The 24,865-nt window shown below is 40.7% G+C and overlaps 5 protein-coding genes across 5 annotated transcripts in view; 3 read left to right on the top strand and 2 right to left on the bottom strand.

Annotated features, from left to right (window-relative positions):
* cep104 (centrosomal protein 104) overlaps positions 1-1,207 on the top strand; it is a 29,989-nt gene extending 28,782 nt beyond the window's left edge. The window contains exon 22 of the mRNA XM_070840045.1: positions 822-1,207. Within this exon, the coding sequence (XP_070696146.1) occupies positions 822-952 (131 nt within the window). The 3' untranslated portion in view covers positions 953-1,207. The remainder of the gene's footprint in view (positions 1-821) is intronic.
* A 2,281-nt stretch (positions 1,208-3,488) lies between these two features.
* On the bottom strand, positions 3,489-4,910 carry b3gnt7l (UDP-GlcNAc:betaGal beta-1,3-N-acetylglucosaminyltransferase 7, like). Its single transcript, XM_070840100.1, has one exon. The coding sequence runs from the start codon at positions 4,873-4,875 to the stop codon at positions 3,640-3,642; it is 1,236 nt and encodes a 411-aa protein (XP_070696201.1). The 5' UTR covers positions 4,876-4,910; the 3' UTR covers positions 3,489-3,639.
* A 2,329-nt stretch (positions 4,911-7,239) lies between these two features.
* On the top strand, positions 7,240-11,657 carry c11h1orf174 (chromosome 11 C1orf174 homolog). The gene is made up of 4 exons (XM_070840089.1): positions 7,240-7,409; positions 8,821-8,892; positions 9,196-9,564; positions 10,125-11,657. Exons 1-4 carry the CDS (start codon positions 7,398-7,400, stop codon positions 10,263-10,265), a joined length of 594 nt encoding a protein of 197 aa, XP_070696190.1. The 5' UTR covers positions 7,240-7,397; the 3' UTR covers positions 10,266-11,657.
* Positions 11,065-17,141, bottom strand: dffb (DNA fragmentation factor, beta polypeptide (caspase-activated DNase)). The gene is made up of 9 exons (XM_070840088.1): positions 16,999-17,141; positions 16,060-16,186; positions 15,542-15,727; positions 14,816-14,895; positions 14,545-14,718; positions 14,109-14,209; positions 13,222-13,570; positions 12,120-12,213; positions 11,065-11,899 (listed from the first exon to the last, which is right to left on the bottom strand). Exons 1-7 carry the CDS (start codon positions 17,119-17,121, stop codon positions 13,324-13,326), a joined length of 1,038 nt encoding a protein of 345 aa, XP_070696189.1. The 5' UTR covers positions 17,122-17,141; the 3' UTR covers positions 11,065-11,899; positions 12,120-12,213; positions 13,222-13,323.
* Positions 17,142-18,862: 1,721 nt separating this feature from the next.
* nphp4 (nephronophthisis 4) overlaps positions 18,863-24,865 on the top strand; it is a 153,849-nt gene continuing 147,846 nt past the window's right edge. The window contains exons 1-2 of the mRNA XM_070840057.1: positions 18,863-19,039; positions 19,579-19,716. Of these exons, the coding sequence (XP_070696158.1) occupies positions 18,863-19,039; positions 19,579-19,716 (315 nt within the window). The remainder of the gene's footprint in view (positions 19,040-19,578; positions 19,717-24,865) is intronic.

Genomic DNA, 24,865 nt, shown 5'->3' with positions numbered 1-24,865 from the left:
GGTGTTTGTGTTTGTGAGTGATATTCTCACACTATAGATGTGAGTTTCAGTCACATCATATCACAAGAATCCTGTTTTTGTACAGATGTTTTTGTTAGTCTAGGGTGACCCCCTTACACTAAATAACTGAATATATCAAAGTTACCATCTTTAAGGTTTTCACTACGCCACACCCCATTTTTAATGCTTAACTTTTCAAATACACCAATCCAGTCATCCAGTGAGTGCTTCCACAGCAAACAAGTTAACACTCTAAAGGCACAATGTCTCACCAATGATTGGCTTTACTTTTCAGGGTTTGTCCCAGGAAATATTTTATCAGTAGCGATACGCCACTCAGGTCCTGATTCCTGACACATCTTATCTCATGGTTAAATAAATTCTCAGCGAGCTCTTTGTGTCAGGCTTTTGTTTGTTTTTTTAGGTGCTCATTTTTCTGTACATACTTAAATAGAATTTCAAATGTTGGATTTTTACTCGTGATTGAGTATTTTACAGAGTGGCATTTCTACTGCTAGTAGGCTTAAAGAACACAATGAGTAGCACATTGAATACTGAAAGTATTTGAATGCTTTGTGTTGTTGCCACAGCATAGAGTCAGTGAGAGTACATCATCATACGAGATGATTTCACCCAATGAGCAGCCATTGGCCGCTGCTGTCATGAAACCGTCCTGTTTATTTGCATATCACAGATCATGCAGGCTGCTTTGTTTAGTGGTAAATGGTAAAACAGAGGGGTGTCTTTTATGTTACTGTTCTTACATAGGTTCATTGTGTTTGTGTGTGTGTGTGTGTGTGTGTGTGTGTGTGTGTGTGCAGGCAGGGCTGTCGGTGGAGCCAAGCTGAAGCAGGCCTGGTCGGTCGGGGCCAGAGCGAGGCCCATGGGCAGAGGCAGCCGCATCCCGGCCCTGGCTCCCCTGACCAGAGGACAAACACCCGGGAAGCACTGAGGCTAGTACGAAGCCCCCAGGGGACAAACATCCCCGTAGTAACCCCACACCACTCCCATATTTCCTGGTCCTGCGGTCCTGCATATCTGCACTTTTAGAAATCATCATCTGATAGGCCTGTTCACTGGCATGAGCAGCAGGATTTTAACAATGTTCACCTGGTAGAGCGCATACCATAAAGGCTGAGTCCTTGCTGATGTGGCTCAGGGTTGACATCCAGCTCGAGCCCTTTGCTGCATGTCATCCCCCACCCCCCGCCCCTTTACTATCCTATTACAATAAAGTCCAAATACTTACAGATATGGCATTACAACATGATGTTGTATACACTTAAGGAGCCACTGTAGAGCCACTGTATTAACTCTAAGTGGGTTTGTCCTGTTATGGTCACTGACAGAAAATATAGACCTGGAAGAAACAGCTGGACTCACCAATGTTAGATCTCTTTTGTCTAAATGTCAGGCCTGCAGCGTCACACACCTGCCGGGCTGGTAAACGTCAGCACACTGTGTGCTGTTTACCGATACCTCCTTACAGGATATCTTGGTTGTTAGGCTCTTGTTTTTCATATCGCTCACTGCTGTTTGGAGTCTGTAGAGTGTAAAGGGGTCATCCATCTGTTTGTTACAAAGACAGACTTTTAAAAAAGAAATGGACGCAGCTGTGGCAGAGACGTCCTTGACGTCTTCCCGTTAGACCACGTTTGTCTGGTGAACACCCTCATCTTACAAAGCCCACAGGATGAATGAGGTCAAGAGCTTCCCGTGGACCAGCGTATCATTAAATATGTAATGAATCACTACATCTTATCAGACGGCCGACAATGTCTGAAACACTCCTCTCCTTGCAGGAGCAGTGATGAGAGGAGAGGAGGAATGAGGTTTAGTTACAAGCAGACGACCTCCCTCCCTCCCTCCCTCCCTCCCTCGGCATCGCTCCAGCAGACGATGCTTCGTTCTTAAAGCCATTGACGACCTGCGTTCAGCTTTACTGTCAGCTTCACGCTTTGCCACCTGTTTACACGTTCCTCTCTTGTCTTAAACAGAATATATAGACGGACTGAAGTAGCCAAGGGGATGATGCTTCACTGCTGAGTTTCACGCACAGCATGGGCTCCATTTATCTCACTGCTTAATGCCTACTGACAATCTTGAGTAGATGGCACAGTTTTATATGCTCTACTAGTCTAGCGAGAGAGACGAGATGTTTAACATGACAGAATTATTCAAATAGAATAAAAAGACAATGGGGATGACTGCACTGTATTGTAGTAGAACATATGTAGCACCTATTTTTCTTCAAGTTTACTTTATTACTGCTGAATATGACTAAGACCGACCCCAACGAACACTCTGAAGCACTTCAGTGGCCAGATTTCTTGTTAACGCTGTGACTTTACTGTTTCCGTTGCACAACAGTGTTATGACGATGTTGATTGTAAGGAGAACAGAAACATCATGAAAAGAGTTTGACATGTTTTTGAATATCCTTTTACATACAATGATCCTAGAAGGTAAGTTATTCATTAATGTCATTAATGTGACACTAGTTGCTAGTGGAGAAACAACCAAGCAGCGTCATTATAGTTAATGGATAAGAGAGTATGGTTTAGAGGTTTATAACCACCCAGTCCATCACATTAGCTTTAATATGCTTCTGTATTGAGGTCTGTTGCAATAGTGGAGATTTTATGGTGTCTTTATTTGTAGTCAGTATTTTCTGAAGAATGATTTTGGCACGAAATGGCTATTTTTACGCATATGTATTTGTTTAAATAAAGCTCCATTAAGCTGAACATCTTAGTCGTGTTTTCAAGCGAGACAAGTGTTTTGCAGTTCCGCTAAACAGAGTTGTAGTTAACTACAGAGCTCAACTTATTCCAGATGTTTCCCAATAATGTGCCGTTCACACGTCAATACAAATGAAATGCTGCAACATTCACAGTGTATTTACAAAGCTGACAGAGAGCTCCACTTTTATTTACACTATGATACATAAATCTACAGTATTACAGCCCCCAGTTTCTTTGGTTTTTGGCCAGCCTTTGCATGAATCACACAAATCATTGAACACTTAATACAATAAAATAAAAAGGTGAAACAAAACAATATATTATCTTAAAACAAATCATCTGATTTTTACAATGTCAGTACCCTACAAAATAATCACTCCGCTGTGGATGATTGCTCTATGCTTGCTGTGACAGCCACACTGAAAGCCTGAAATTGACAATAAAATCAGCTGTTTCAGAAGAACACCTGGATGTAACAAAGTCAAGTCTTATTCATGCCTGCACAAACGCGCACTGAGACCATTACAACCAGGCCTCTACGTCAACCAGATCTCAGATTAGAGATGAGACTGAAATGGCACCGAGACTCAAAAACCCAGAATCCTTCGTGGGGGCGCTTGCACACTGTGGAGTTGTGTTTTTAGTGGTTTCACAAAACGGAGAATCAAAGTATAGCAGGACTAGTGGAGAAGGAACCCCAACTTGTTCACAAGAATTTGAGACCTTTTTTTAATCTGACATACAGAAAATGTTGACGAGCTTTATGGGATCAAATCCATCAGTTTATTTTGCTGAAAATCTAAATGTTTGGACAAAGCAGCCCTCCCTCCACTGAAAAAGAATCAGTTAAAAAGTCCCGTTTAACTGATTTGCTTTAGTTCATATAAACTGGCAGTCATATCGAGGTCCTTTTGGCGCACACCAGCTCCTCGTTGTGCACCACGCTCCACATCCTGAGCAGCTCCTGCGCGCTCAGTTTGTGCACCACGATGAGGTTTTTATAAAAGCAGGGCTCGCTGTTCATGGGGCTCACCCTGCGCCTGGTGATGCCGAAGGTCCTGAAGCCCGGGTGCAGCTCTGGGGCCAAGTGAAGCTTCTGCAGGCACATGCCCAAAAACACATCGTCTATGGGGTACAACTCCAGGTCCTCCGAGACCACGAAGAGCCTCCTGGCGAGCTGGGAGGACATCAGAAACCCGCCACCTCCCACATAGGGCGGGTATGGCTTATCGTACAGCTCTTTGGGGATGTAGTATTTGCTCTGCCGGTTTCGGATGGGAATCGCCTTGGAGATGGTGTCCCCCACAAACAAGTTGGCCTCTTTGCGCTCCTCCACCTTGAAGCCGATGAGCTCCAGCAGGTTGCGCGTGTTCACAAACACATCATCGTCTCCTTTGAATATGAACTGGACGCCCGAGCAGTAGATGTCAAACCACTTGAGAAAGTTGACCTCTTTCAACGTCAGGTTGAAGAAGGTGTCCATGAAGTCCCACTGCAGGATGTCCCCATAGATCAGGTCCTCGTACTCGATCAGTTTCTGGAGGTTTTTGGTGTCTTTGCCAGTCGTCGGGCTCCCTAACAGAAATAAAGTTTTGATTTTCTTCCCATCCACCGTGTGCTCTTTGCCCCAGGTTTTACGCACGGCCTCCCGCCGGTCGTGCTGCTCTATAACGGACTTGACCACCATGAGGAGGTGCACCTCTCCCTCCGCGCATTTCTCCGGGTGGTTGATGATCATGGGGAAGTACCTACAGTGCCTGTGCAGGACAAACTGGTGAAATCTCGGGTCCAAGCGCCGGAACCAGTCCTGGGTCCTCACCGATGCGTCCTCGCTGCAGTTGAGGACCTGTGCGTCCCAGGAAGCCGGAGTCCCGTTGGAGACCCGCTGCGCATCCGCACCGTTGCTAAGCGCTGGAGAGTCTGAGCTCCCCAAACTATTCTTCACGACCCCCTTCTTGAAGGAAAAACACTCGGACCCGCACCAGCCCGCCTCCCTCATGTGCTTGACTCCCACGCCGTCCTTCTCCGCCACTTTCAGCTTGTGGATCATGAGAAAAGAGGCAAAGACTAGAGACAGACTCAGCAGGGGTTTCAGCAGACCGACCCGCTTCCTCCTGGAAAAGTGATCCATGGCTCTCACTGCGTCGCCCACAGACCCTCGGATGCTTTGCCTCTCGCCTTCATAGTGTTTCACAGCCGTGCGTCCGAGCGGAGCCCACCACCGCCGTCCCTGCGCATTTGGACACCCAAGGTCGCGTCCTCGGCTACGTGAGAGCGCTGACACTGGAGTGGCCCCGGGGCCTCTTCAGCCCATGAGGGCGTTCAGTGGAGACACGCATCGCCTCTCGATGCCGGGAAAATGACACAGGACACGCAGCATGTCCCCGGGGCTCCTTCCCTGCCCTCTGTCTCCACACAAACTGACTGGAGACCCGCTGCGGGCTGCCTCTCCGTCTCTCCCCCTCTCTCCCAGAACCGCCTCCTCCCCCAGCACATCCCCTGATGATCCACACTGATCTAGGACCAGCAGGTTTCCCATTTCTCTCCCACACACCAGGTGTCCCACCACCAAGCTGGAATATGATCCTTTTACACAACACTGTGCTACATGATTAGAAATGATAAGAATGACAGATGCAGAATCAGAGGAGTTATTTAGAAATATGGAGACAATTAAACAATCAGACTTTTATTAAACGTTACATATAGACCTACAGCATGACTATATATACAACTTAACCAGAGAGTACGGGTGCAATAGATAAGCACAATAAAACAACATGTCTCCCACCCCCTACATGAGACTGTAAGAGCCCTGGAAAGCTCCATCACCGACAGGCTTCGTCACCCACGATGCATCAAGGAGAGGCATCGCAGGTCCTTCCTCCCTGCTGCTGTCAGACTTTACAACCAAGTCTGCTCCCAGTAGACCAAAGAAAAGGAAACAAGTGCAATATTTCATATATATTTATATATTTTATACTTATTTTTCTTCTATATATATCTATAATATATATATTTTTTATTAGTAGTTGTTACTAATATTATTATTATTATTATTATTATTATAAGACTCTGGACTCACCTGGTGCAGTAATTTAACTCTGTGTAATAATTTGTAATAATATTTTTTGATACATCTTTTTTTTAATTCATACTTTTATATATTTATATTTTACTTTGTGTTTGAAGTGTATTCTTATTCTTTTGGAGCTGTGTGTAACAAAAAGCAATTTCCCCCTGGGGATTATTAAAGTAGTTCTGATTCTGAGTCTGATAACCTCTTATGTGCAACAGCCTCATCTCATTCTTTCACCATACAATTATTTTTTGTATACACTGTACATGTATACATATATATATTTTATTCCCTTTCTTTTTTCCATATCTTATTTCTTCTTTTCTCTTTTACATATTTTTTTTATATATTTATAATGTGTGCACTGCTGCTGACTGGGAATTTCCCCATTGTGGGATAAATAAAGGCTTATCTTATCTTACACACTGACAACATAATATATTCACATAGGTAAACAGCAGGTAAAGGACGAAAGTTACATTTTAAATACTGGGAAATGCTAAATGCAGCCTATATTTACATGTGTAGAATTTGGCCTTTAATTAGGCCTTGAAATTAATGACAATAATAATAAATCAGCCAAACAGTTTCCAGTTACAGGACAGAAAACTGTTGGATCCACACAACAGCTGCTTCTTTATGAATTTAAAAATGAGTGATTTAGCTGGCTAGTGTTGATTGAGAAGTCTAAATGTGACTTGTCTCACATTTTTCCTTTAAAGGTGTTAAAAGCGCAAACTTTTTTCCAGCCAATGAATCTCAGTCTTTCATTTGGTCAAAGTAAAAGGCCAACCAGTAGCATACAATAAAGTTATTTAAATGAACTCTCAAATAATAAGACAATTAAGGAATATTCCTAATGTTCCTCGACAGCACAAATAATATCTAGTATCTATGTTGCGTAATAAGAAGTTGTCACTTGTCCACATGGAGGGGAGGAATAACAAACCATCTGGCGCCATCTTGTGGAAATTATTTGGTATTACACCTTGTTTCCGCCCTGCCTGACACCTCACACGGCTCATTTAAACCAAAACCACAACTTTAAGTGACATTTATAACATTTCTACAACGACACAACCGCGCTGTATTGGGATAATGTCTCTATATGTGTTGTGGACGACAGGAAAAGTCCACCTGTGGCGCCAAGCGGAGAAAACTACACTCAGAAATCAGGAAGCGGAAACAGGTGAGTCCGCCTTCAAAATAAGAGCATAATAAATAAATAAATAAATAAAAACCGGTGTGTGTACAGTTTTATAAATGTCAAATAATTTATTCGACATTCAACGTTTTTATTTGTTCAAATAAAAATGTCCATGAGGTGAGACTGACTGATTGTGGTGCATAGGGCGCCCTGATGAACCTTTGACCTCTGGGTGAACCTCACCAGCAGGAAATACACTGAGGCCACCCGAGACCAGCAGAGAACGGGTGACGCCGCTGCTTATCATTGATTTACAGTAAAAAAGCTAGTTTGTAACTGTCCAAAGACGATCGATCCGAAAGCTAGCAACGAAAAGACGACATTTTAGCGTCGGGGTCCCCGTAAAACGGAAGCGTCACGGCCGCAAATGATGCGGAAGGTGGGTGTTGAGCTATGCTAGTTAACTCACAGGCAGCTGGTGAAGAAGTTACCGTTGGCTCATAGCTAACCGTACCATGCTAGCTTAATTAGCTTGTAGCCGAGATGTCTCGGTCGATTATCAGACTCTGTTCTGCCACCTCTACTGAGACTCTCCAGTAACCTCTAAGTTTGTGCCTTTGTAACCGCAGACAACATTGAGGTCGTTCTGGTGCCATGTGACTTTCATTTTTCATTTGCCATGAATTCTCATTTGCCGATGGTGAAATTTAACTTTCGTAAGAACAGATACTTTACTGGCCAAATGCCATTTATTGTTTTAACACCTAAAGTATAAATGCCTGTTATGAACTTCAATTCGGCATGGCTTTGACACGCCTGCAACATGTAGATGGCATGTTAATGAAACAAATTTCAGAAGTTAACGGAGATCTTTAGTTATGGTTGCTGGGAAACGTGTGACGTTAAAATGGTAACATTTTGGTTGGAGTTTGGTCTGAAGAGGATAGAGGCGTTTTGACTATTAACAGGTCAGGGGACAGTACAGATCCGTGGTGGATTTTCTTTAGACAGCGAATGATGAAGTGTTGCTGTTTGCCCTTAACATTGTGTAATCTGAATCCAAAATTTCCATCACTCCTAACCCCCTCCCACCCCACCCCCTTTTGGTGAAAGACATCATGAATGGAGGCTATTATGGATAGCAAATCAAATGTTGCCTGCTTAAATGCCCCTCAGATTTCCAGCATTAGACTAAATATGTTTATAATCGGTGTTGGACAAAATAAATCCAAGTGCCAGCCATAAATCTTTGTCTCAACATTCTCAGGAAAACAATTCCTGATGTAGAAATGATGTCAAATTTGAGTGCCACAGTTCATCTGTTCAGTCATGCTTCACAGCAAACGCTGCTTTTTCTGCCATCTTTTTATTCAACGAGTCATCACTGATATCTCAAACTAGCACATCTGTCCCACATCTTCTTTGAAAGTGAAAAATATTCACATATCCTGTGTTTTCTTCTGATTTTTCTTTGTTTCCTGGGAGCTTTAATTTGCCACATCGTGCTGACTAAACTAATTCTACATGGCAGTTATTATCTGACACGTGTGTGCACCGTTTGCAGTAAAATACTTTGCACATTGTGATTTTAAAGTTAGATTTTACGGCAGGCTCACATTGAAGCTGACCCACTGTTTTGCAGGGCTTGGTTGTGGAAAGTCACATGGCTGGTGATATGACTAAAGCTGGGGTCGCTCGGTGAAAATGTTTCGCTAAACAGTTGCTCAGCAGGAGCGTCAGAGCTGCTGAAAGCCGCCTCCCTGCAGATTGAAACATTTCTGCATTAACTGGTCGCTATAATTGAGTGTTGCCATAAAGGATTTAACAAACCGCATTATGTTGCTTTGCAGATGCCTGGTCAACTTGACAGCTTGAAGCTCAGAAAGAGGAAGAGCAGCTCTGAGGTCAAAAGCTCCAGAAAGGTTTGTGTTAGTCTGTATACAGGAGAGAAGAACCCTTTAAAGAGCAAGTTAAGCCAAGTAGATCTCTTAAGTTAATAATGTCTTCATTTAAGCAATTTATTAAAGGGCCATGCTTGATGCTTTTCCCCCTAAACTGGGTATCTGTTACTGGCTAGACTTTCACAACTGCATCTGAGAACTGTGCTCTCTCACACACACACACACACACACACACACACACACACACACACTCACACTCACACTCACATTCACACATTGATTGTGGTTAACGGTAACATCACACGGTCTTTAACTTCGTCACAGGCTTCTGCTACGAGGAGGAGATGTATGAGAAATCCGAAGACAGCAGCAGAGAGCAGTCCGGCAGTCAGCGGTTACAGCAAAGCAGACTGGCCCCTGGAGAGACTGTCTCGGATCAGCTGTGAATGCCACCAGTCTGCAGTCAGGCGGAGATGCTCGGCGTCGCCGGACCCCGAAGGACAGGAGGGCAAAGAAAACGAGCTGAGGACGGGGCCGCTGGACTTTGACAGCTGCAGAGTGAACGCCGTCCCAGACAAACAGGAGGCCGAGGACATGGATTGCGAAGAAATCGGCAAAAACATCTTCCCAGATGACGACAGCAATCAGATTCTTCCCGTGGAGCAGTTCTTTGGAAACCTGGACGCTGTACAGGTGGGGCATTTTATTTTGGGACTACCACAAGGACAGACTGTGACTCGGGCTGGGTTATGTTGATTTAAGAGGAAACCTTTTACAGCTGATGGCTTTTGGGATGCAACTTCTGCTTTACTGAATCAGGAGAGCGTAGTGCACAATTTTAAGTAGGTCTCCACTTTTCCATCCTTAAACTAGTGCAGTGGCTGTTCAAAACGTGTGTGTTCGGAACGGCCTGATTGCTTGGCCGACTGTAACCGCCAGCTATTTGGGACCAGGCTAGTTCCAGGAACAGAAGCATTCGTTCTTTAAGTAACTTTGGAAATCAAACTCAAACATTTCAAGCATCACCGCTCTCTCTTTCTTCATCTTTTCTTAAATGTATTGTCGTGAGCGACGGAGTGTGCAGTACCCAGCATGCCGTTCATCATTAATCAGTGAAGACTTGAATTTTAACCATATTCTAAGCACAATCTAAAAAGCTGCATATTACATTATACATGGCTGCAGAACAGTTGGATTTTTGTGATTGTGTCCATTTTGAGTGTATTACAAAAACCGTCTTCTATATTATACAGGACTTCCCTCAGAGATCGTCCGCAACTTCAGCCCGTGTTCAGAGGGAGAACAGGAGGCGACATTACTACGCGCGAGAGGACAGTGACGAGGAGGAGGTGGGCCTCAGCAGTATGCAGCGAGACGACAGTGGGGACACTTAATGAAGAGCAGCTGCACTAATGACTGCGGTGGGCGGACAGTCGGACATGTGGAAGGACATAAAACCTGTCAGCACTGTGGAATCGGGGGACAAATTATACCGCCTGTTCAAACAGTTGTAAAATCATAATGCTTTCACAAATATACCATGTGTGACGCTGCTCATGAGTCACTGGCGCTGAGGCACTGCACTGTGATGGAAGTAAGGTAAGCATGAACTCGCAGTAGCTCAGTGTTTAGCTGACCATTACTTACAGAGAAGCCATCATAGATGTTAAATGGGTGTATTTGCTATAAACCTGCTCCCAGTATCCCACCGTGTGTTGGAGTGATTCGTCACAACAACTTAACCGTCACAGAACACGGTTTGTTTATTTTCCTTCTGATGGTAAATTGGGAAGTTTATGATTTTTGACCTGACAAGGACCATCCAAACACAAAAAATGTTTTCAACCAGTAATATGGACAGTGCAGCCACCTGTGATGCAGACAGTAGTACTTGTTAAATTATTTACACCACCTCCAGTCCAGTCATCTTTGGTCTGACCTGGCGGGCGTGTTGGCACAGCACTTTATCAGTCCACACAGCGTACAGCTTTACTAATTGAGTGAAATTTGAGATTTGCCTTCAGAGATGCCAGAGAACAGTGCCGAGGTTTTTCCCCACATACAAATCTGCAAATTACAAGTCATAAAATGTAAAAGCCACATGTTGATAGAAGCATATTGATAATTACATATTCTGGTTTGAGACTGTGTGTAAACATGACGAGGAAGGAGGGGATGCACGCCAAAGAGCGGTTCCATTTTAATATCACAAGTTTAATGATGATTGTCACGTCAACAGGGTTCTTTAGAAGAACGATTGTTCACCAAGTGTCTAATTTTTCTCATCAACACATCTTTGTGTGCTCAGTTTTTGGCAGCTGCTTAACATTAAACACATCTGTCTGTATATACAGTGTATGAATGCAACAAATACTTTTCCCTGATGAGGTTACAGCTTAGTTCATATTTGCAAACATGACAAAATTATTTATAAAAAGTGAATTAACAAATTTACTAAAACATTGAGGTTTCTGGGTGAACTGAGGAAAACCTGAAGCTGCCTTTCAAAATGTAATCCAGTCACCTAATTGAGGTTAACAGTAATTGCACTAGTGCTTTCCACATCCATGTCTGTTGTAGTATTTTGTATATAGCTGATTGTTCTGACCATCCAATCAAATGTTTTATATATTTTTACTGCCTTATTTATGCAAAATGCTTTTCATATTCTCTATGCAACTTTCTGACTGAGTGAATGCCTCAAACATTAGCCGATCATTGTAATCAGTTCATGCATTTCCGTCATGTGCCAACAAAGATCAAATAAATGTTTTTCGTGATTTCAAGGTTGGTTTCTGTGTAAATTATTGTCTAAAAAAAAAAAAAAAAAAACACAACACTGGCTCTGAAAGTTCAATATCATAAAAGGTTAAAAAAAAAAAAATCACAAAGTCACTTTATGTCCTTTATGCACATAATTATGTCAAAAACACGTTAGCATATCTCTAGTTGTTCGAATATAGTGTCAAGATAAGTTTTCTCCCTGAGTTTACCAACACAGCTGACATTTCCTTGTTTTAACCTGATCCTAGAGAAAGAGAAAGCAGAACAGGCGACACAAGTGTTAAAAACAAACCTGAAAACAACACACGGGCTCACCTTTAATAACTTGCACCCCTTTTTAAGCAACTCCTTCACATTTTTAGCTGCAACTCCGTACTTTCTGTTATCATCAACACCCCTAATTTTCACTGGTTTATTCTTCCCGAAGAGTCCAAACATTGCACTGTTTTTAAGTTTGTACCTACCGCTTCCGCCTACTTCTTCTTCGTCTTCTTTTTCTTCAGGCGACTACAGGGCAGCGGGAGGGTCTTGCTGCTCTCCAGCGTCTCTCTTCTTCTACTGCAGGAAACATGTATTGACAGGAAGTAAGTGGAGATTACTGTTAAAAAAAATACTCCATCCTGCATTCAAAGGTAAAAGTAAATAAGTTTGATCAACAAAATGAATAAAACTTAAAGTACTCATTCTGCTGGCAAGATCGGCCTCAGTCGGGGTTCTATATATTAGGCCTTTATATTTTATAAATTGATAAATTATTAGTATTATATGTGCAACTAACATTTTGATGTTTTACTTGAAGGTATCATTTTATATTATAGTAAAGTAATAATTGGCTATAAAGTATCAGCAAATGGAAATAATCAGTTAAAGCAGGAGTACCTAAAAATTTGATAAAGGTCAAAGTTTGAGTAAATGCATATTGGTGACATTACATGTTGTTGCATGTGGGTGTGAATCATATATGGACAGAGCAAATGGGATAAAGAAAGTGTTTTTCTACTTACCAACTCTTCCATTGAGACAAAATACTGAGCTAAAATGTTTAAAAAATGATAAATAAATCTACTTTTTTCATTTTTGTAGGACCTCTTCATATAGATAGATAGATAGATAGATAGATAGATAGATAGATAGATAGATAGACAGATAGATAGAACTTTATTTATTCCCTAGGAGAAATTCAGATAAATATGGTTGGTCAAGAGAAAAGTATAGATATATCTATAAATCTTGTTTACTTATTTCCTGCTCATTGCCTCCAATTTTTCCATCCATAGAAACCTATCATGTAACAATGCCTCTGGCAATAAAAAAAAAGTTGTGCCCTTCTAACTTATGCCCTCAACTTTATGTACTTAACTTCTCGACTGTCAGCAGGACTTCTCCTGAATTAAAGCTAATGTGTGTTTCCGTCATGTGCCAACAAAGATCAAATAAATGTTTTTCGTGATTTCAAGGTTGGTTTCTGTGTAAATTATTGTCTAAAAAAAAAAAAAAAAAAACACAACACTGGCTCTGAAAGTTCAATATCATAAAAGGTTAAAAAAAAAAAAATCACAAAGTCACCTTGTTGTGGGTCTGATCTTGCCTCAGCAGACCTGAGATAATCATTCACAGAGTTTTTCAGTGTAATACATAATTTTTCATAAAATTAAGAGTTAAAAATATTCATATCAAACGCCTCCTCTTCCCTTTGTCCTGTTTTCCTTTGTTTGCATCACCGGCTCGTCTAAACATCTTCTTGGTGTCACACAGCAGGTTGTGAGCTCCCTTCTTGTGGCACACGATGTGAACCAGCTTCAGGTTTTCCCTGGTGAAGAGCAGGCCGTAGAAGTAGTTCAGGTTGACGTCAGCACTCTTGTGATTCTGCAGAGCTTCCTGCAGAGCCGGAATGACCGCCCTCCTCTTTTCAATCCTGGACATGAGATGGGGATGAAATATTTAATGTGTGTTCTGGTAGCTGTACAGAGTGGCCCATTCTTTCCAGCTGCATCCCCAAGAAGACCCTTTAATTTATATCGGATCACTGTCTGTCACAGCTTCAATGATAAATAATTTGTTTTCAGTCTGGATATGATTGGTTTATGTGAACTGTGAACTTAAACCAAAAGTTTTCTTACCATTAAAAGGAAGCTTACCCGCCTGACTATATTCCTGTTATTCGGGCTCCTCAACAAGCAGACCGATGTATTGTGCTGATGTTGATGAATGATATAAAGATATATAATGATATAAATAAAAAGAACAGAGGCTCACTGTCACGGCTTTTTAGGACATTATGACAAAACAAAGCCATTGTTAATGCTATTAGTATTTTTCCCACCATGACAACTCTGCTGTGAAAATGGTCTATAGTCCGGTGTATTTTTAAATATGCCGTCAACAGTCAGCATGTAGCTTTGTGACAGTGAAATGCTTTTTTTTTTTTTTTTTTCTCAGCTAAAGTGTCCAACCTGTGGTCCAGATTCCATGTGCTGAAGACGATCCTGCTCTCTCGGCTGCTGTAGGGGTTGACGGAGTGGAAAGACTGGCATGCCTGCTGGTCAAAGGATCCCTGAGGGGGCAACAGAGAAGCAGAGCAGGTCAAAAGCAGGTCCAGTTTTTACAAAATCACACATTTTGTCCCAGACTGTTATCGTGGTTACGTGAGAGGTGCACAAACAACCCAACTGACCTCAGGCAAGGTGCACTGATTATAAAATTGTTGCAGTTGTGGAGATTCCTGACTAGAACAGGTACCAGACTGCCAGATACTCTGTGCTGACTTAAGGTTTTTTTTTTTTTCCCCCTCAGATCTCAGAACTGCATCTGGGACATGCAAATCAGGGAGAGAAAGTCATGTAGTCTGACTTATCAACACCATGGTATGTGGTTTTACTCTTGTAATACCTGGCAGGTGAACCATCCTTCTTGAGTACAGAGGCGATCTGGCTCCTTTTTCGTCCTGTCAAAGTAGCAGCCGTTGTACCTCGCTGTCTTCAGCATCTCCAGCAGACACTGGGATGCTTTCAGATACTCAGCCCTGACTTTAGCCTTCTGGATGGTTTTGGTGGCATCATCCACCTGAGAACAGAGACCACCAATTGAACGGTTAGATATTATGTCAGATGCCAAAGGATTCATTAATACATTAATAATTGATTGATTAATAAAGTTCTACCTCCTTCATGTAGCCTCGTATCCTGCTTTCACAGTTGGACTTCATGTAGGCAGATTTTGTCTTGAATCGAGCATCAACACCTGAAATGACAACAACAAACTTAACTACAGATGAATTTGAAGTCACATCGAGTGTCGTGGTCAACAGTGCGTATATGTTAAGACGGTCTCTCCTGGAAGACATTGCACTCATTAAAAGTGACAGAATTTCAAACCCTGGATCCTTTCTCACCTCCACACAGCGGGCAAACCACAGTGTGAAGTGGGTGCAAACATCCGATTAAGGAAAAGTTACAAAAATTGCCAGACAAATGTGGGGAAAGAGGGTTTCAGTGTGGAGTGTAGTGGCACCTTTGGCCCAAGTTCTCAGAAACAGAGCACCAAATGTCTAAAGAGCTTCAGTTTAAAGCCGTGGTAGTGGTCCCTACAGGCTGCAATGTTTATTACACCTCACAGTATGAAAAATCTCTGCTGGATCATGGCAGAAAACACAGCAGCGACAACAAGCTCTGTTAGTTTGTTGTTGACATTTGCTCAGACTTTGTTCTTAAAAATGAATAATTGAACATGTAGGAATAATGAGAACAATATTCCTTTAACATCCATATCTTGTTTTATCATCAAAAGGATTCTTAAAACAAGAACATTTTCTTGTCATAACGAAACACCAGCCCATATTTTTGGGGTCATTACTGCAGCAACATGCTGCCATATCAACATATCGTACCTTTGAACCACTCTTCATCCTCCTCTCTGCTCTCCAGCTCAGATCTGTCCTCCAGGTTCAGCAGCAGGTCAGCCAGGATTTTACGCCTCTTTGGAGACAGCTCATCAGTCAGAAGCCCTTGCGCTGCTTCAATGAGCCCATCGCCATGCCGGTCCACCATCAGTAACTGACTGATGTCACACGCAACTGAAATTTGAAGCACAGGGGTTACATTGTGTTTGTCTGGTCAGCAGGGCGAACACACACACACAGCCCTTACCCTAACCATCACAGCTAAGTGCCTCACCGTAACAATTACCCTAAACCTTATTCTAACCTTAAAACATTCTGTTGAAATTGTGAAGACAAGCTAAAATGTCCTCACTTTCTAAAAAACGTGGTCCGCTCCTCACTACGCAGCAATGACGAGAACATGTACATGCACCCATACAAACACGCGCTGGTGTGAGTTGAAGTTTAGAGTTGAAGCGTGCGTCTTGATTGATTTAAGGGTGTCTCTCTGAGGTTGATTCGCCTACCTCCACTCCATGTCTGATCTCTGGAGAGAAGAACAACGTCAGCATTGTCCGGCAGAGACGGGAAGAATTCCTCCGTCACTTTTGTCCCATCCGCATACAAACAAACATGTGCACCAGGAAGTGGCAACTGCAAATGACAACACCATCAAATTATACAAACACACTAACAGTAGGCCCAAAGTTGGATACTCCTAAACTATTTTGCTAAAATGTATTTATCTAAATGCATTTTTCATATTTTATGTAACTCAAAGGGAACGCTCAGTATCTCTCCCTCACTGTTAATGAGTTTTGTTTATTATGCTTTTGGAAATTCTTTTTTATTTTAGTCTGTGGCAACAAACAAACGCAACCACAACAAAAAGACATTACCGCTAAAGACAGACATTTAACAACAAAGTGCTCCACAATAAACACTGAAAAACATCTGAAACACGAACCAGAATTATGATGGTAGAATACAATGGTCTGCAGTTCTCTTTAGATTAAATGCTACCTTACATCCATAACACAGTCTGTTAGGATTAAATGGAGATCTTTATCTTGCGTTTTGTTACATTTAGTTTGTTCAACATGTGCTTAAAGGCAGGCAGTGTCTGTGTCTCTGAAACACACTCTGTCATGTCAATCATTTCATCTGAAAGGAACAAGATTATCTCTCTGCATTATTCCCCTTTGTCCTGGACGCTGGTCTGAGTGGACAGAACACTGTGTACAGCAGGATAAATACAGTTTTATCTGATCCTTTATGCACATAATTATGTCAAAAACACGTTAGCATATCTCTAGTTGTTCGAATATAGTGTCAAGATAAGTTTTCTCCCTGAGTTTACCAACACAGCTGACATTTCCTTGTTTTAACCTGATCCTAGAGAAAGAGAAAGCAGAACAGGCGACACAAGTGTTAAAAACAAACCTGAAAACAACACACGGGCTCACCTTTAATAACTTGCACCCCTTTTTAAGCAACTCCTTCACATTTTTAGCTGCAACTCCGTACTTTCTGTTATCATCAACACCCCTAATTTTCACTGGTTTATTCTTCCCGAAGAGTCCAAACATTGCACTGTTTTTAAGTTTGTACCTACCGCTTCCGCCTACTTCTTCTTCGTCTTCTTTTTCTTCAGGCGACTACAGGGCAGCGGGAGGGTCTTGCTGCTCTCCAGCGTCTCTCTTCTTCTACTGCAGGAAACATGTATTGACAGGAAGTAAGTGGAGATTACTGTTAAAAAAAATACTCCATCCTGCATTCAAAGGTAAAAGTAAATAAGTTTGATCAACAAAATGAATAAAACTTAAAGTACTCATTCTGCTGGCAAGATCGGCCTCAGTCGGGGTTCTATATATTAGGCCTTTATATTTTATAAATTGATAAATTATTAGTATTATATGTGCAACTAACATTTTGATGTTTTACTTGAAGGTATCATTTTATATTATAGTAAAGTAATAATTGGCTATAAAGTATCAGCAAATGGAAATAATCAGTTAAAGCAGGAGTACCTAAAAATTTGATAAAGGTCAAAGTTTGAGTAAATGCATATTGGTGACATTACATGTTGTTGCATGTGGGTGTGAATCATATATGGACAGAGCAAATGGGATAAAGAAAGTGTTTTTCTACTTACCAACTCTTCCATTGAGACAAAATACTGAGCTAAAATGTTTAAAAAATGATAAATAAATCTACTTTTTTCATTTTTGTAGGACCTCTTCATATAGATAGATAGATAGATAGATAGATAGATAGATAGATAGATAGACAGATAGATAGAACTTTATTTATTCCCTAGGAGAAATTCAGATAAATATGGTTGGTCAAGAGAAAAGTATAGATATATCTATAAATCTTGTTTATATACTTATTTCCTGCTCATTGCCTCCAATTTTTCCATCCATAGAAACCTATCATGTAACAATGCCTCTGGCAATAAAAAAAAAGTTGTGCCCTTCTAACTTATGCCCTCAACTTTATGTACTTAACTTCTCGACTGTCAGCAGGACTTCTCCTGAATTAAAGCTAATGTGTGTTTTGTGCTTGTGCAGTGTTACTGTATCATCCTACACTTGCTGTATCTGTCATTTTTAGGAGATTGCCTCTAATAGGGATAAACTCAGTTGCAGCCAGGTCACTTCACACAGCAGCCGATTGCACCCACCATTGTCCCAGTCACAGTGAAATCAGATAAATTACACATCATGTAAAATGGGACGAAAAAGGTCAGAACAATATGCTCCTAAACTTTAAGAGCCTGTAACGGGAAATTATGTTATATCAATATCTTAATGTATAATGTTATGCTTATTATAATTTGCCGTTAAATATAGATGGTGCTGAACTAGTTGTGGAGTACGAGATGCCCTGACAGTTTTATTGTTATTTATTTATTTTTTGTCAAATTTAATCAGGGCATGCAACGTGAGCATCACCATAGTAACAGATGCAGCACGTTGGGAAATACCAAATGAAAGGTTAAAATGACTTATGGTGACAACTACTTCACGAATATTTAGATGTTCAGTTTCTGGATAAAATGACTTGTTGCATAAATATTTTGCTCACATAATAAACTTCTAATAGTTATTATTATTATTTTTTACGTCTGAAAACTGTTGAAATCATTGCTTGATTCGGGTAACCCCTCTGCGCTGAGTAGTATAATCCGATTTCAATATGGCGGCCGCATGTTTGAAAATCCAAACGGATGGAAGAGACAAATATTCACAGCAGTAGCTCGGTTATACGCGATTTTTCTGCTTTTTTTTTGCAATGCCATTGCCATTTTTCTGTTAAGTGAAGAATATGGTGAAAACGGGAGACATATCCACAATGGCGGACGGCTGGAGAGAAGTGTTTGAGAGAAGCCGGTCGGTTCCCCCGCCTAGCCAGACTGTCCGCCTGGCTGTGGAGAAACACTTCACCCAGTCCCACGGCTTCCAGCTGAGCCTCAGCCGGCTCACTACAGCGCACCTCCCGCAGGTGACTGCTCACAACTAGCGTTAAATGCTTGCTAGAGTTGTGCTTATGGTAGAGATGGCTGCCATTGTACAGCAAAGATAGTATAAAGGCCTAACATTACACAGTATTTCGCCCCTATACTTCATGATACGTCACATCCAAAACTCCGTTCAAAAGTTTTATAATTTAAGATGACTTTGTGTTTTATGTAAAGACCCAATACTTTGGCCTGTACAAAATAATAGTGTAAGCATGGTATGAGTCCTCTTATAAATTCGGTTTAGAGATAATCCACCAAACACTGCTGCAGATAATCTGAACAGCCACTGCTTGTCGCCTCTATCCATTCAAGCAGGATGGAAATAAGACACACAAAAGTGTTAATTTGTGTGTGAATGTATGCAGAATCTTTTGGAATTTGATCTCGTATAAAGATCTTGAGGCTTGGATGTTTACAGAGAAGTTAGATTTTAAGATTTTACTTTTTCACAGATCCAAATCTTATAAGATGATGATGAACTGTGACTTTTCTAATGTGGGGGTCTCACTCTTACTTACAGGAGATGTCAGGGGGGGAACAAGATTTGACCTACCAGCTGCGAGTGACCCTTTTTGATAGAAATTACCAGCACTTCTTCGGGAAAACGTGGAAGAGTCGACCCCAGAGGATGAAAAACAACAAGATCTCCTTCAATGAGGTAGCCTTATTATAACAGGCGTTTCACTGAAATATTGCCAGACAAGTTAAGATGACACGCAGCTGTGATTTACTGTGTGTCGTGTTTTTAGGCACTATTTTAAACTCCCCTCATGTTGTTTGGATAAGGAGTTGGCTGATGATCATATAGTAAAATCAATGCCAATTTGTGCATACATTGTAATAATTTAGCTCAGCCATTATTAGATTAAAAGCAACCCAAGAGCTCCACCACTCAAAACTTCAAAATTGGCAGCAATGATTGGACTGTGTTCTGCTACAATCTTGAGGATGTTGCAGCCCAAACACAGTGAGTTACAAACTGTCCTGATTGCCAATAAGTGATTCCAGTTCCACCCAACAAGTCCCACATTATAAGCGAGTCCAGTCCATTTTCTCAGCCTGCAAGTTACACTTTTAGCTAAAGCAACACATTCTGAAAGTTATTACACAGAACGTTTCAGAAGAAAATCATGGATACAATACAAATTGCATCATATACCTTTTATATTGCTTTAAGGTAGTATAGAATTTTGATGAATAGTAGATCAATTGTTGATCAAATTATAAGTAGTTAGTTTTGCAGGTTAAGAAGGTAGTATACTTTACAATGGTTCCAAATGGCACAATGGCTGTGGCAATGCAAAAACCTTCTAATAAAATTGTTGTTAAAGGACAATTGTTGTATTTAAAAACCTTAGCCCTGTTTTTACATATTTTGGGTGTGAAATGACTGGTAGGTACAAAACGTTTTGGTATTGGTCAAGTAAATCGCCTCAGCTGGCAGCTGTGATTGGGCTGTGAGTGGCCTTCAATGGCTGTAATGTAATCCTTCAGGACAATTGCTCTGTCCCTTTTTGTTTAACCAGAAACAGCTGCCCATCCATTGACAAAAGCAGTACTTGTACCTTTCAAAACACATGGGTTGCTGGTCTACTGCTGCCTGGATTGGTTTGTTTGTTTGTGTTCTTGTAGGTTAAACAAGGTGCTGGATCTGAAGTAACCCTTTAAAACACCAAAGTCACACAATAGCAAAAACAAACAAACTGATTGAGACAGCAGTAGACCAGCAACTCCATGTTTTGTGAGTTAAAATTACTGTTTTTGTCAGTGGACTGTGGTGCCTATGAGGAGGGTGATATAACGCCTATTTGTGGTTAAAAAAAAGGATCTTCCATGTTTATTTCTGTAGGGAGCCTCTCCATTTAAAAATACCAGAGTTCTCCCTTAAAGATCCTGGAAACTTGGTTTCAGGAGCTTTAATAAAATGTGTATCTACAACATTTAAAAGTATTGACTCAATAAGACACATTAACAGAGTTAAATAAAAGAAGTTTGGAAAAATTGTGTCCATAGATATTATTAATTTTGATATATATATATATATATATATATATATATATATATATATATATATATCATCTTCTGTTATGATATCTAATTCTATAATGAAACAAAATTGAAACTGTTGACATAAAATAGTACAGAATGTTTGTTCTTGGCTTATCCAGATGAAATACCTTCAAAAATGAATATTTCATCACATCAGCTCAGTCAAAGTGAACTTTCCAGCTAGAGACTGCACCAAAACAGGACACATATCCAAGAATTTGTCCATCGTATGGACTTCAATAGAAAAAATGGGAAAACGGAGTCATTAATTGTACTATGGAAGTGTAATGTGACCATCCCATTAGATGAGGTCTAATCAGCTAAAATAAAATAAATTGTAATAATATATAAATTGTGATGAATAAATTGTGATCGTATCATCGGTGTGTAGGGCAATTAAGACAATCAATACGGTGTCCTCATTTGACTGTACAGGTCCAGTGGTATTGAGGAAGTCAGTGTGCTTGTAGCACTTATTTCTGGAAGGATCAGGAAAACCCAGGAAACCATCTTGTTCACACTTCTCACTTGTTGTGTGGCCAGTGATCGCAAAACGCTGGCAGCCTCACATTGTAAATTTGGTGTATTTTACTATTTCAACTCCTCAGTTTTCACACGCCCACTGAACAGCTGTGTTTGAAAAGAGTTGATTGATTTTTAACCAGCATGCAGTGGGTTCACGAATTTAACATCTAATGGTTTCCAAGGCAGTATTTGTGCCTCATTAAATGTGTTCACAGTTGCATTCCATTAGTTCTTTGCTGTTCCTCACACAGTCACTGTCTTACAGGTTAAACTTTCACGATCGACAGATTCAGCAGTCCTACTAAGACCCAGTGCCAGTTTGTTAGCTGCAGATACACAAAACCCGTGAGAAGCCCTGTCAATTCAAAATGGACCATGTGGCTTAACTGCATCCATCAATCATCTTAAACAACACAACTTGAGTTGTTTTGAGCTTTTGGGCACAGCTGCGTTTTGCTTTAGACTGAATGACAGTGCAGCACACTGAGGCAGGCAGCCAGGCATCCTAAGCACATGGTACAATTCGTTCTTTTTACAAAAGAACAAAAGTTTTACACTGCATTTATGGTGGTGTGCTGAAGATTTCTGGGACCAAAGTGACAGGGTTTAGTTAGCTCAGTGTCATCACAATTAAGAATTTATTTTGAAACTTATATTTTTGCTTTTCGTCTTCCACCTTTTTTCACATGGAGGTTTCTTGAAGCACTCTTCCCAGCTTTTGCTGCAATTTTATTAAGTCTATTTGAGAATACTTGACTGTTTGAGTAGAGTTTGCTTTATTATATTAGTTCTTAAGATTTATAATACAAATTCCTATTCCCTACTCTTTCTGTAGTAGGATTAGTCAAGTTAATTAACTTTAGTAATCAATCAAGTAACTGAAAAAATCCAACACTTGCTGATTATAATATCTGAAGTAAAGATTTTCAGCTTTTTGTATTTCATAGCACTTTCAGACAAAATAAACTATTTGAAGACATCATAGTGAGCTAACTTCTGATAGAGATCATTCAATTAGTTTGACATTTTATAGCCTACACTGTGAATTGACTAACTGAAAAAGTAGCTGATAAATTACATAATAAGAAACCAATTGTCAGTTTTAGCTGTAAATACATTTTGTAGAAAGTTTATTTCCACCACTGACAAAATCACTTCGAGTCGGCTGCTTGTTGTGAGCCTCAAGCACGGCTCCTCCTGTGATATGGCGATAATATTGGTTTTGTTTCCTCGTGTCATCACTTCTAGCTCCAGGTTAGTGTTTGTGTACATATTGTTTTGCTGAGAGCAGTTTTCGGCTACATTATCAAGACAAAGAGGTAACTCCAACCATTAGGACGTCAATCCTTTATGGTTTGCGGGTAAATTTGGTGCAATAACATGTACTTACTGTAGCATTTATCGTAATTTAATACCCTCTTTTGGGCGTGGTAATATTTCTGCTGTGGTTGAGCTCCTCTGAAGAAGCAACACTAAATACTTACTGGTTTATTGACTTTGGGTTGCAATTGCAATGTACTTTTCTCTTTGAGTCAGTGTGGATAAAGTTGGCCTGCTGTTTCAGTCAAATGTGTGGATGGAGTTGCGCATACATCTACTGTCTCGCTTTCTTCCACTTCTGAAATTTCTTTACTTTCCCCGACCATTGTTCTTTGAGATGTTTCTTCTCTGTAATCATCATTAGACAAAGGGAACAAAGAAACAATTTTATGTCAAATTGTGTGATGTACTTGTGTGAAAAATGTGCTTTGATGATGAAATTTCCAATTACTTCTTGAAAATGCTAAAGAGAATGTTGTAGCTTCTGAGGACTTGAGACACAAAAGACAAACTGTACAACACTGATATTGAAATATGCCATAAATCAAACTATATTCATGATATCCATTCAACTTGAAAGGATTTCTTTTGTTTAGTTAGGCACCCTCCGGACTGTCGTCCATGCTGCTTTGGTGGCCTGTTTCCTGCTCAGAAGGTACAGTTAAGGCTGATAGCTTCAAACAACTCTTTAGGTGTAACTGTACAATCCAGAGCCCGGTTAGATGAGATCTAACTGGGCAAACCATGACACCACACTAGTATTTTAAAAATCAGTGTTCTTTCCATGGTTTAGTCAAAGATGCACAGCGTGACACTCTTGGTCAAGGACAACCTCAGAATTTCAAACTGAGATTGGAAGCCTTATTTAAGTTGCATATTTGCACATTGTCTGTCCCTTGACTCCATCAAGTTTCAGAGTTGTGGATTGTTTTGATGTTTTTTTTGAGTTTCTGTACTGATACCAGAACAATACTTATGTTCCTTGAGAAATATAAATGTCTTTTTTTCACCAAAAGCTTCCTTTTGTTTCACAAAAAAAGTCGTTGAGTGTTGAATGTTGTCTAAACGCAAGCAACCGAACAAAGAAAATTCCTTATGAAATACAAGCCACCCAGTGATTAAATACCATAAATACTAAACAATGAATGAGTTGGTCCTCAGGAAAAAGGAAACAGGGGCAAAATAGTCAATGGAAGTTAGGAAAGAGTCAGTAATACATGAGAAATAGACATCATGAGCTGATTCACTTTTGTGAGAAACATCAGTCTGAATTATGGGATACACATGAAGCTGGAAGCAATGAGAAAGAATGAAGGAACAGCAAGCCTATTGTCCTTACATGTAAATTTATGTATCTGGCAGCAGTTTTTGGTGATCTGCCCTTCAGTTAGAGAGAACACAATGGCCAGCAACACATATTTGTCCCCTCTGTTATCATATCTTAATCAAAAACCATAGGGAAGGGTCAAATACAGAGCAGCTGCACTGCTGATGGAAGGCCTGCCAGAGGAGTTTCTTGTGAAAGGGCCATCAGTTGTGACCTATAAATTCACCCCTATGTAGTCATAGCCCTTGGAAGAGTCTCCCAGCATCATGTTTACCATCTCTTCCAAGTCACTCTGTTACTTTTGAACAGATTTCTGAGGAGCAGCTGGATATCTGTGTTCTCTCTCAATCACACATCTGAAGGTCTCTGTACGTCCTGGGTGGCGGCCAGTCACCCACTGTTTTATGATTGCGTCAGACCACTGCTGAGCTTCTCCGCAGCTTCCAGTGTTGATGAGGCCTGATCTGCTTACGGTGTGAGCTGTTGTACAAGATGTTTTGAGAAACTCTTTTTAATGGAAGGGATACTGTGAGCTGTAGCTGGCTGATAAATGCAGAGTGTTGCATAAGGCTTTTTACAGAGACAC

Source organism: Pempheris klunzingeri, chromosome 11, assembly GCF_042242105.1.
Source record: "Pempheris klunzingeri isolate RE-2024b chromosome 11, fPemKlu1.hap1, whole genome shotgun sequence".
NCBI classification, from domain to species: Eukaryota; Metazoa; Chordata; class Actinopteri; order Acropomatiformes; family Pempheridae; genus Pempheris; species Pempheris klunzingeri.
This window is presented reverse-complemented; position numbering and strand designations above follow the sequence as displayed.